Source organism: Strix aluco, chromosome Z (assembly GCF_031877795.1).
Source record: "Strix aluco isolate bStrAlu1 chromosome Z, bStrAlu1.hap1, whole genome shotgun sequence".
Classification (NCBI taxonomy): domain Eukaryota; kingdom Metazoa; phylum Chordata; class Aves; order Strigiformes; family Strigidae; genus Strix; species Strix aluco.
The window spans coordinates 71,663,029-71,675,397 of NC_133971.1; the positions used below are offsets into that span (position 1 = coordinate 71,663,029).

Below are 12,369 nucleotides of genomic sequence, written 5' to 3' on the forward strand. Positions count from 1 at the left end.
CTGGACCAGAACATACAACCTGAGACTTCAGCCAGAGATTATGAAATTCATGCCTAAGATTATGTACAAGTAACTGGAGGATCAAGCCTGAATTGATAGACAGAGAAGAAGCACATACAGATCAGAATTCTGGGGTGTCAATTTTTCTCACCCCCTTTTATTTATACAGTTCTAAATCCTTGCATATTTTCATTCTGAAGGAAATATAACAACACTGGATCAAATAGAAGGCTTAACTGTATAATGAAATACTGCTAATTTAACTGCCACACAGGTAGTTTCAGATCTCTTCTTAAGAGATACACTTCCTGAGCAAGAAAACACTTTCATGCACCAAAAAATAAGAAAATTCTGACACCAGTTAAATGAGGAATAATTATAATTTATAATAAACCACTACTATGCTCTATCTTCAAAAGGTACAGTGGATGCACTATACTAAGTCAAACAGTATTTTTAAAACAATAAGAGAAAGACATCAGGTTACAAATGTTCACAAATTATTATTCATGGAAACTTATGTCTGGGCTCTATAACTCTGGACTTTAACTACACCTAGACTTAATGCAAAGCAAGATACAACACAAAAGTAGTGGCATTATTTTAGCTAAAGATGCTTTTTCTTGGCCATCTAATCACTTTATTTTCTACCTTGAATTCATATACAGAGCATGGGACCAACCACACTCATCAGAACACACAGAGAACAAGCTCATACTGTGGAATGATTCGGCCAACAAACCCATGTTTTAGCTGCAGTAGTCACGGTTTGTTGAAGTTTTTTCTTGAACAAAGACAATTCTGTCCACTTTTCTAGTATTATACATATGTATGTGTGAAGAAGTGACTAAAAAGATGACTGTCGGAGAAAACACGTGCTTTACTTGTGAATCACAGAATCATCTAGGTTGAAAAAGACCTTGAAGATCATCTAGTCCAACCATTAACCTCACACTGACAGTTCCCAACTACACCATATCCCTCAGCGCTATGTCAACCCAACTCTTAAACACCAACAATCCCCTTGTCTAGATCATCAATAAAGATGTTAAACAGGAGTGGCCCCAAAAATGAGCCCTGGGGGAACACCACTCCGGCCATCTGGATTTAACTCCATTCACCACAATCTTTGGGCCCAGCCATTCAGCCAGTTTTTCACCCAGCGAAGCGTGTGCCCATCCAAGCCGCAAGCAGCCAGTTTTGCCAGGAGAATGGTGTGGGAAATGGTGTCAAAGGCCTTACTGAAGTCAAGGTAGACAACATCCACAGCCCTTCCCTCATCCAATAAGCAGGTCGCCCTGTCGTAGAAGGAGATCAGGTTTGTCAGGCAGGACCTGCCTTTCATAAGCCCATGCTGACTGGGCCTGATCATCTGGTTGTCCCGCATGTGTTGTATGATGGTACTCAGGATGAGCTGCTCCATCAGCTTCCCGGGCACCGAAGTCAAGCTGACAGGCCTGTAATTTCCCAGATCATTCTTCCGACCCTTCTTATAGATGGGCATCACATTGGCCGGTTTCTAATCTGTCGGGACCTCCCCGGTCAGCCAGGACTGATGGTAAATGATGGAAAGCGGCTTGGCGAGCACCCCAGCCAGCTCCTTCAGCACCCTTGGGTGTATCCCATCCAGTCCCATAGACTGGTGTATGTCTATGTGATGCAGTAGGTCACTGACCATCTCCTCCTGGACTGCGGGGGAATCGTTCTCCCAGTCTCTGTTTTCTGGCTGGGGAGGCTGGATTCCCTCAGTACAACTAGTCTTGTTATTAAAAACTGAGGCAAAGAAGGCATTAAGCACCTCAGCCTTTTCCTCATCACCCATTACCATGTTTCCTCCTGCATCTAGCAAGGGATGGAGGCTCTCCCTGGTCTTTCTTTTGCTGTTGACATACTTATAGAAACATTTCTTGTTGTCCCTGATTGCTGAAGCCAGATTAATTTCCAGCTGGGCTTTCGACCTCCTGATTTCCACCCTGCATAGCCTCATTGTAATCCTTGTGAGTGGCTAGCCCCTTCTTCCAAAGGCCTTTTTATCCTCTCCTTTTTATCCTGAGTCGCAGCCAAAGCTCCCTGTTCAGCCAGGGTGGTCTTCTCTGCCGCCGACTTCTCTTACAGCACCTGGGGACAACCTGCTCCGTGCCATTAAGACTTCCTTCTTAAAGAGTGTCCAGCCTTCCTGGACCTCTATACCCTTCAGGACCACCTCCCAAGGGATTCTGTCAAGCAGGTGCCTAAACAAGTCAAAGTCAGCCCTTTGGAAGTCCAGGACATCAATTCTGCTGTCCCTTCTCCTGGCTGCTCTAAGAATAGAGAACTCTCTTATTTCATGATCTCTGTGCCCTAGTTGGACTCCAGCCACCGCATCATCCACCAGTCCTTCTCTGTTCACAAAGAGGAAGTCCAGCAGGGCACCTTCTCTGGTCAGTTCCCTCACCAGCTGTGTCAGGAAGTTATCTCCCACACATTCCAGGAATCTCCGGGACTGGTCCCGCTCTTCTGTGTTGTATTTCCACAGATGTCTGGGAAGTTAAAGAATCCCACAAGAACAAGGGCAAGCAATCGTAAGACTTCTCCTAAGTGCCTATAGAATATTTCATCCACCTCTCTGTCCTGGTTGGGTGGCCTACAGTAGAGTCCTACTACATCTGCCCTGTTGGCCTTCCCCCCGATTCTAACGCAAAGACACTCCACCCTGTCTTCACTACACTTGTGCTCAAAGCAGTCATAACAGTCCCTAACATACAACGCCACTCCACCACCTCTCCTTCCTTGTCTATCCCTCCTAAAGAGCTTGTAGCCATCAACTGGCACACTCCAGTCATGGGAGACATCCCACCATGTTTCTGTGATAGCCACTACATCATAATTTTCCTGTTTCATCATGGCTTCAAGCTCCTCCTGTTTGTTACCCATGCTGTGTGCGTTGGTATACACACACTTCAGATGGGCTGATGTTCCCAGCACCTTTTCACATTTAGAGGTCCTAAGTCTGGCTTGAGCTTTCACAGGTGTTACTACAGTTACTGATCCATCAATATCCCTTGCATCTTTGTTGTGCTGCATGTCTCCATCCCTTGCCTCCACTGAGATGGCAGGGCGAGGGTCGTTGCTGGCACAACAGCCCACAACCTCTGGTAATCTACCCTGGGGCTTACGTCTGGGAGTTTCAGTTTTGTCCCCCTCCCCCTTCAAATCTAGTTTAAAGCTCTCTCAATGAGCCCAGCTAACTCCTGCCCCAAGATCCTTTTCCCCCTCTGGGACAGGTGCATCCCATCTAATGACAAAAGATCTGGCGTCCTGTAATCTAACCCATGATTGAAAAATCCAAAGCCCTGCTGGTAGCACCAGTCTCGGAGCCACAAGTTCATCTGTAATCTTCTTCATCAATCCCTGCAACTGAAGGGATGGACGAGAACACAATTTGTGCCCCCAACCCTTAACCAGTTTCCCCAAGGCCCTGAAATCTCTCTTCACTGATTTAGGCCTTCTCCTGGTAATATCATCGTTACCTACCTGACAAACCAAGAGAGGATAGTAGTCCTTGGGTCTCACTAGAGCAGGGAGTTTTGCCGTGAGGTCCTTCACCCGGGCCCCAGGGAGGCAGCAGACTTCCCTATGAAGCGGTTCTGGTCTGCATATTGGGCCTTCGACACCCCTCAGAATGGAGTCACCCAGTACAATGACTCTTCTGAGGTTCTTTTTAGAGCTGGTTTTAATACCTGGTCTAGAGTGACCCGGCCTTGGTGGACCTTGGTCTTCCTCCCTGTTTGACTCATTTTCTTCATCCTTCTCTGCTTCATTCACAAGTTCCAGGGCCCCGTATCTGTTGTGAAGGGACACCATGAAAGGTGAGGGAGGTCGGGAGATGATTTTCCTGCCTCCCTGAGCAGGGACCTGTTTCCAATCTCCCCATCTCTTAGGTCCCCTCCTTCTGCCTGGTGATTGCCTGCCTATTTTGGAGCCTCCATTTGCTCCTGTTGCTTCAGGGGTGCTAAGGTGCTACTCCACCAATCTATTTCCCTTTCACACTCCCTAATACATCTTAATCTTTCAACCTCTTCTCTGAGTTCCACCACCAGGCTGAGCAGGTCACCCAGCTGATCGCAGCACACACGGGTGCTGTCACTGCTGCCCTCCGGCAGGACTGACGGGCTCAGGCACTCCCTGCAGCCCAGGACCCGGACCGCTGCATGTTTGCCTGGCAGCTCCGTCTGGGTCACCACGTTCTTTCTGGTGGTGGTTTTGATGTGAGTGGAGACCATGGTTCAGTCTACTCGTGGAGGACGGTAAGATGACAACTATTTCAGATGAGCTCTAGAGCCAGGAGAGGGACTGTGCCCTCTCCACTCACCCTGCCTGCGCCAACTGCCGCGCCACGCCCAGTTCGCCAGCCCTGTTCACCACGGCCCTGGAGGCTGCTCTTGTACATGAGGGTGTTGGGCATCATCACTCCAGTCTCCGCCCGCCCTGAGTCCCCGCTGCCCTCAGTCACAGCTCGCTCTTCCCGCTCAGGGGGAAGGCGACCTGAGGCTCTCCCTCTTCCCTGGGCTTCTGCCTTATCGGTTGTGGTTTTGCAATGGGTTTTTGATGCTTTCAGAAGGGTCCCCTGCTGCTATCCTCCTCTTTGGAGACCCTCTCCTCAGCAACAGAGGACAGGTTTTGAAAAACTAACAGCTACCGTAATAAGGTTCAGGCAGGGGCAGAAGGAGCAAAGCAGACTGGATAGCCATCTACCAAGTCCGGGGGCTTTTTCCTGTGGATTTCAGGCTCTGTGGATCCTAGAGGCAATAGAAATCACTCATGCCACAGGTGTCACTTCCCTGAGGGACTCACATATGAATCTCATGTGTCTTCAGGCCCAGAACCCTTCTTCCACAAGTTTTACCAATAACAATGCAACAAGTATACTGCATCATCAAAGCTTCACAAGCTATATTAGTATACACAGTTATACCATCTAAGGTAGATATCAAATTGGCTTCCCACTACAGTCCCCACACAATCACATCTGAATCAAACGAGGACTGAAATTGAAATGTCTTCCAAAGCTTCTGGGCTCTGGGATAATGCTTTAACATGATACACACACCAACCCACAGTCCAATCTATGCTATATAACGAAATCACTGGGAACAATTCTGTTGTCACTTGAGTTTCCTCTGGTGGTTTCATGTATAAAGCAATTGGACTGTAATTCTTCTCAACAACAGAATTAGAAAAACAATTCATATAAAAACCATTTTTAAATAATAGCAACTCACAAAAAAAAATTGACAGGGAAAAGCACGGGCTGATATTCTTTTCAGCAGGTTCCTTCCCTGGAAAGACAGTGAAAATGCTGACAGCTCTGCCCTCTGAGGATGGCATATTGTATATTTCAGAAGACGCTTTTTCTCTCACAGAAACAGAAAAATTACCATATGACAGAGCAGTTGCCATGGCAATTGCACATTTTCTGTCAAACAGCAAAATGCAGAAAGGTCTAAAACCCAGCTAAAACTCAGGCAGGATTTCTACTACCAAGGGGAGACTTGAATTTCTGTCACCCACCATTGCAAAACCCCCTTTTTATTGTTTCATGCAGTGCACAGAATAGACCCAATACATGAGAGGCAGCTGACAGTCAGGCAAGGAGGAGACTGAAATGTGAAAAAAATAGTAAGTACATAGAATTTACATAGAAATGATATTGACTAATGTATTTAGCTTGTTCTCAGTGCAAGAGAAAAAATAAAACCAAAATAAAAATGTAAGAGCACAAAGAGAGAAAAAGACATATTCATTATTATTATAATTACTGACAAGTATGACAAAACTCTGTATATAAAGCACTCTCACCAATTGATACGAGTTTTTCCCAAGTAGGAACCGAGATACAACCACATGTACTTTCCAACCACTCAGGCCAGCAGCTAAGGAAGAGGGATATGCTCCCTTGGGCAACAGCAGGACCTCCCGGCTGTTACAGAACCTCCACATCTGCTGAGTTCATCCTTGTGACATTCGGACTGCCAACCCATGCTTATTCTCCTCCACAGAGTCCTTGCCCAGGTACCCACATACCATCTGGTCTCTGCAGATCTGTGCTCTGTAGCAAGTGCAAAATACCAGCTCCTTAGCCCACCCCAACACCACAGAGATGCATTTATGGGTGAGTCAGAGCAAATGCAGGGGTATATGGCTTTCGCCGGCATTACATTCAGGGTAACGAAACTCTCACAACAGTTGTCCTTTATACTGTTTCAGCTTTCCCCTATGAAATCCTTATTACTGTTCCTCATCACCATACAAAAGCTGAGTGGAATATTTCCTCAAGAAGTGACGGGGTGGGTTTGACCCTTCTCTGAACTGAAGACCCAAAGGACTGGAAACCTCTGGTTTTCCTCTTCAGGTGTCGTGGAAACGTTCTTCACCTCATGAACACACCAGTCTGCTAGCTGAGCACAACCCAGGAGCAGCACAGGGTGAATCCCCCTCCAACCTCCCAGGGGAGACAGAGGCAGCTGCTAAGCTGTGCCCTAACAGTCATCCTCACCTCCAGCTGGGTTAAACTAGTGCAAGATCCTGGGGATCCAAGCCTATGAGGAGACAGTACTGATCCAGGCCTGAACAATCACTGCGGCATAGCAAAATGGCCCGCAAGGAAATGATAACTTCTCCTTCCTCCATGTTCTGTTCTCTGAAAGTGCCTGCAGCAAATGGTGTAGTGATGTGATGAGCAAACTCACCTGGGGAGAAGGCTAGTACAATGCCCATGCATCCAGCTTAACCTGTGGTTAAACTCACAGGGTTTGACCCACAGAAAGCATTTCCAAACACTCCATGCTCCCCACAAAAAGCCTGATGGTCAAAACAAATTTAAACAGATTGTCTTTCTCCTCTTCCAAGGACCAAAAGCTCAAGCACTTTGGACTGTTTATCCTAAGTCTGAATTTGTATCTTTCAGATTTTTCTGGGCCTCTTAGCTCCTAAATAATTTGCTGCAGTAACGTCATTTTGGATACTGGCCGGCCGAAAAGGAGAAGGATGCGTGTTGAGTCAGACCGCATGATGTTCAGGGCCAGGCACGAGTCCCGCAGTTGCCCAGCAACCAGCAGGCACAGGCAGCTGGCAGGGACCACCAGCCATCCTGATCCACACTGTGCAGGTAAGACTATGCCTCCTCACTGCCAAAATCCCCCTGGCACCACCTTATTCCTCACCAAGTCCATATTCCCACTGGGCTCATCAAGACAGGTGTGTTGTGGTTTTGCCCATGGGGGTGAAGCTCTCTAAAGCCCTTGCTGTGTGCCAGGAGGAGCTGCTCTCTGCTGCTGGCATCCAGGTCTGCTCCTCTAAGACTAAATAAAAAAGTCACACATTTTCACTGCCAAACCCTGTCCCCAGTGGTGGGGTCTAGACACAGTCCTCCAGCTACCTCTCTGCACATCAGTGAAGTCCCATTGCTTGACCTCCACTGTGACTGGAGCATACCTGTGAACTACAGTTGGTACCACGCTGAAAGAGAGAAGCACCAGGCAGTTAACCTCTCAGTTATAAGGGGATTCAATCCAATGACACAGTTTGCCAAAAAATTCGCTCTTTGACAGCAGTCAGAGTCACATCTTCAAGAGCCAGTACGAGAAACATAAAATGGGCATAATCTGTCCTTGGAGGTAATTCCACTGCTGACTGCAAGATTCTTATTAAGGACACTACAATGAGTGGATTTGGTAAAAAAAAGAATAGTATGACAACTGTTCCAGAAAACTGATAGATTTGTCATCTAAACCCATGGAGACATCTCTCCCTTTAAAGGCTGAATGCTTTTCCTGTGAATTACACTGAGAAAGAGCAGTAGAAAGCAAGCACGGCACAGCATTTAACAGCAGAAGTACTAGGCTCCATTTGGTCAGGACTTTCAAAGTGAGCAAGTGAATGGAAAGACTTTTATTTTGCTATCAAGCAGTTCCCTGAAGCGGTAGAGGAAAGGCAATTTCCACTCTAGCTTCCCCGAAATACAATAGAAAATTCATTCAGATCTTGTTTTGTCATCTCGTATCTCTTGCTTTCTCCTGTCTATGACATATAACTTCAGGGCTTAATTTTTTCTCACCAGTCAATGTGACTGAACAACTCACAAGTATCAAAAAGCTTGTAACCTTGGCAAACCCCAAAAACCTGTTATTTTTGATGGAGCAAGAAAGCACTCTACAAGTCCATCCTTTCATGCTCTCTCACTGCCAGATCCAAAACTCTATTTCTTATTTCCAAATTCAACACAATGATTTACTCAATTTCTTTTACTGTATGGTTTGATCTAAAATGTACACTTGGTTGCCTGATTGTGACTGATCAAATAAAACTATTTTCTGATCCCTAGACACAGCCCAAATTCTAAATGTGTACTCCCCCTGCATTTAATGAGATACTTCAAATGCCGAACACCTTCAGCTTTTGGCAGAACACTACAGATGGAGATAAGAGATTGTTTCCAGGAAGACTTTGCAAACTCTTAAGAGTGTGGTTTCACTGATACTGTTTTCTAGCATACATCCACACCTGAGGTCAACAACCAACCTCAGCCCTTCCATTTTGGGGGATGAAAAGGCTTGGTATGGTGAAGTAGGTTTGGTATCCAAACTCTGAGATCAAGCTGGAAATCTTCTTACTTCTTGGTAGATTCCCAACGTACCATGTAGTCTGTGCCTTTTAGGAGAACCAAACAAATCCCTTCTTTTTTCTGCCAGAAATGTGAGAACTATTCTGTGTACTTGAAATTCCAAGGTTATAGCTGTTTTCATGCATTTTCCTCTTCCTCTGGCCTGTATTTATTTAATGGTTGGACTAGATGATCTCCAAGGTCTTTTCCAACCTAGATGATTCTGTGATTCTGTATTTTGGGAGAGTTGACTGGAGACTCCTCCAGGTCTGACATACAGCCAGTGTTTAAGAGCACATGACAATATTATCCACAAGTTTGTTATAGCATTCCTGGCAGCTATATTAATGACAATTACCCATAGATAATTTCAGTGGCTGACTAAAAGAATGGCACAATCCTGAAAAAGAAAGGCTGCCTTTGACTAGCAGTTATACACATAAACTATTCACTTAGCTACTAATAGATTATTTTTTTAGACACACGTCACATGTATTTTTAATGACCTAGACATTATTTTTCACTAATTATATTTTAGATAGATGATAAAAGATTTTGCCCCTTTGTGACACAGTCTGTTTCCCCCTTTTTCCTTATGAAATTCAGCTCTCATTTTATAAGCCACAGCAAGATCAAATATCACATTCTCTTAACACTCCATTAGCCTTGTGAACCCTTCCACATATATCAGAACAGTTACACTGGGCTACATAATAGGCAAACAAGATCATTTACAAATAAAATAGCATTAGTTGCAACTGTGAATTAATAATGAAAACCCTAGATTCTTTTACCTTCACTGCCACCAAGATCTTGTCCTGCTCAGGACAGAGGTTATAGCATTCCGCCAGAAAGACCTTCCCAAAGGCTCCTTCTCCCAGTTCCCTTTTGAGAACGATATTGTGGCGCTTGATGTGCTGCACAACTGTGAAGAGAATACAGAATGGAGGTCAGAAGTGAGCTGCAAGTCCAGGATGGGACAGGGCCCATGCTTACAGCCACATGGAGACAGGGTTGCCTGTAGAGTGGGGTACATGTTGTGGAAGGAACATCTGTCATTCATTCACGCTTTGTTCAAAAACACTGAGTTAATGTATTTATAGTTGAAAGGTAGTGTTTTTGCTGGATAAGAATACATGGAATTAAGAGTCACTTGGGAAAAGGCCACTGAGCATACATAACAGCCAAGGCTGCTTTTTTAAAAACATGAATACAAATAATCAGAAAACAAACCAAACCCTTCTCATACCACTTCTATTTTTGTACCTCTAACAATAGTTGAACTCTCTCATCCAAAGCCAAAAATTTTTAACATTAACTTAATCCAAGAAGACAAAATGCGCCCTCTTTCAATAAATCCAACTTACTCTGTTTCTCTTACCACCTGTTCAACTGCTTTCCATCTCTGTGCTATGCTACAGTTACAATAAGATAGAAATTTCATTCTCGCAAACATGACTTACAGTATTTCTCTGAAGTAAAAGAAATAAAAGATGGACAGAGGTTTTAGTCAGCATAGTGGACAGAGCCTTAGTTCAATTGCTGCCCAGAATCAATCGATTCAGACATTAAAGTCCTTGAGCATTTTTGTTCAACTCATTTTACATTTTCCTTTCAGCAAAAGCTCCCATTAAGAGATTTAATATTTAAAAGACTGTACCAAATTTTGTAGAAGACATGATCAATTTGCAATGTTCAAGCTAAATAAAGCAGCTGTAAGGGCAGTTTAACTGGCCAACTCAACAGGGTTGACAGCTTGTGTTGCTGAAACTGTACAAAACAGTCAGCATCCGGTGATGACTTTAACCTCAGTGCATTTAGCTGCTTTTGCAAACACTGAAATTTAACCCTGCTTGGACAAACCCTATTTGCAGCTTAAATCCTAAACATAGCGAAGTAAATAGCAGTGCACAGGCATCAAGTTGGCTTCTGAAAAGGCATGAATTTCACCTTGGATGCTTAACTGCAGGGACCAGGACTGAACCCTGCCAATAATTTAGGATACGTTCAGATACAGACCAACCCCTGCCTTCCTGCTTGGCCACATGCCTGTTCCAAACTGGGTGACCACTTACACAGAAACCACTTTGCCTCCATTACTATAAGATGGAAAATGGAGTGCTGCTGGTAACAACAGTGGGGAGAAATGGCACAGCCTGTCCCCATTGCTGTCACCAGCATTTGGAGAAAGGGCCCATGGTCTACGAGAGAAAAATACGTGTCCCCCACACCCTAAGCCTACAGCAATGTAACCCAAGTGCACTGTATATAAATGCACTTTGTATCCACAGGCGTGTGTACAAGGGGAGCCTGGTGCTGGAGCAAACCAGGAGAGTAAGAGATATCTCCAGGCTCCTCCATCATGAGCCTGCCAGGCAGGCAGCACACCCAAGCAGTCGACCTCCACCAGACCCAGCTGCCACCCACCAGAAACCCCCAGGCCAGCACACAAGCAGGTCCACCATACCCTGGGGGCAGAATGAGGAAAGCCAGCTTCTCCCCATGCCACACCAAATCCACTAGGGCTTGCTCCTGTCCCCGCAGCTGGCTGCTGCACAGGGGGCACTGCCCGCTCCCCCTCTCCAATGCCAGGTCTCCCAGCAGATGTCACACATCCCATTAATAGCTGAGTACATGTGAAATGAGACTGCAAGGTACCAATGTTTATCACTCACCAAACTCTGGTCTAGCATAAGATTATGTTTTATCATGGTGATGCATTCATATGGGTACGCTTTGTTTGGCCAGCTACCTGAGCAGCTCCCCTGCAGTCAGTAGGAATTTGATTTTTATTTTCATTTCCTCCTTAGCACTGGCTTTTCAAGTAAAGCACAAAATACAGTCAGCACAAGATATGTGTGAACCAAAACACACCTCTTCCCCATGGACACAAGTTAACTGGCATCCCTTGCCTCTGCTAATACCAGTCACAAGGCAGACACGTAGGGAGAACTGCTGCCCCAGCACACCATCTGAGCACAGGAGCGTGGCACACCTTGTGACCTGCGCTTTAAAAAATGCTTACTAATAATTGAGTACTCCCCGCTATCCCCTGCCAAACCTGCCATTCAACTCTGACTCTTGGGAAATTCTTCTCTTCCCCTCTGCTTGATCAATATCAGCAGGAGGCCGCCTCTCTTCCTTTCCTAGAGAGAGAAAAGTTCAGCTCCACGTTACCAGCATCACCATCTTAAAATGTCCACAAAGCCCATAGACAGGGAGTAGGGCTGAGATCCTGTCCTACTGGCGTCAGCAGCAAAACTGCAGCAGAGGCAATTTTTCACTTGGTTCTCTCCACAGCTGCCAAAGACCTGGTGATGAGCACCACTGACTTTCTGAAATTTGTGTGGGTCCTTTCCATTTTGAACCCAGCACATCCCCAATGTTGGCCCTAGCAATACAAAGAGTTTTTGTGAAGTTCCTGGAGGACTTCACAAACAATAGAGTAAAAATAAATAAGAAACATATAAAACATTTCTCTGTAGTACGCTCAGAGCTGCTGCTAAATGCTCTTATATAAACCAAGCATTTGAATAAAAAGCTCATCCCATAAACCAAACTGCCAAAACCAAAACACAGCAAGCCGCAGAAGAGATCTGTGCAGAATATATTTGCACCTTGTCACACTCTATCCATCCCTGTTACCTTTCTGAGCTGTACCAATTTACTAAACAAATAAGAAATGACAGTAAATGTGACTAAATGGGCAGAAATTAAATATAAGAACA

The 12,369-nt window shown here is 45.2% G+C and overlaps 1 protein-coding gene across 2 annotated transcripts in view; it reads right to left on the reverse strand.

Annotated features, from left to right (window-relative positions):
• The window catches only part of NTRK2 (neurotrophic receptor tyrosine kinase 2), a 209,187-nt gene that overhangs the window by 48,600 nt on the left and 148,218 nt on the right, over positions 1-12,369 (reverse strand). For both annotated transcript variants that reach the window (XM_074812059.1, XM_074812064.1), the window contains one exon: positions 9,436-9,566. In XM_074812059.1, coding sequence (XP_074668160.1) covers positions 9,436-9,566 — 131 coding nt within the window. The remainder of the gene's footprint in view (positions 1-9,435; positions 9,567-12,369) is intronic.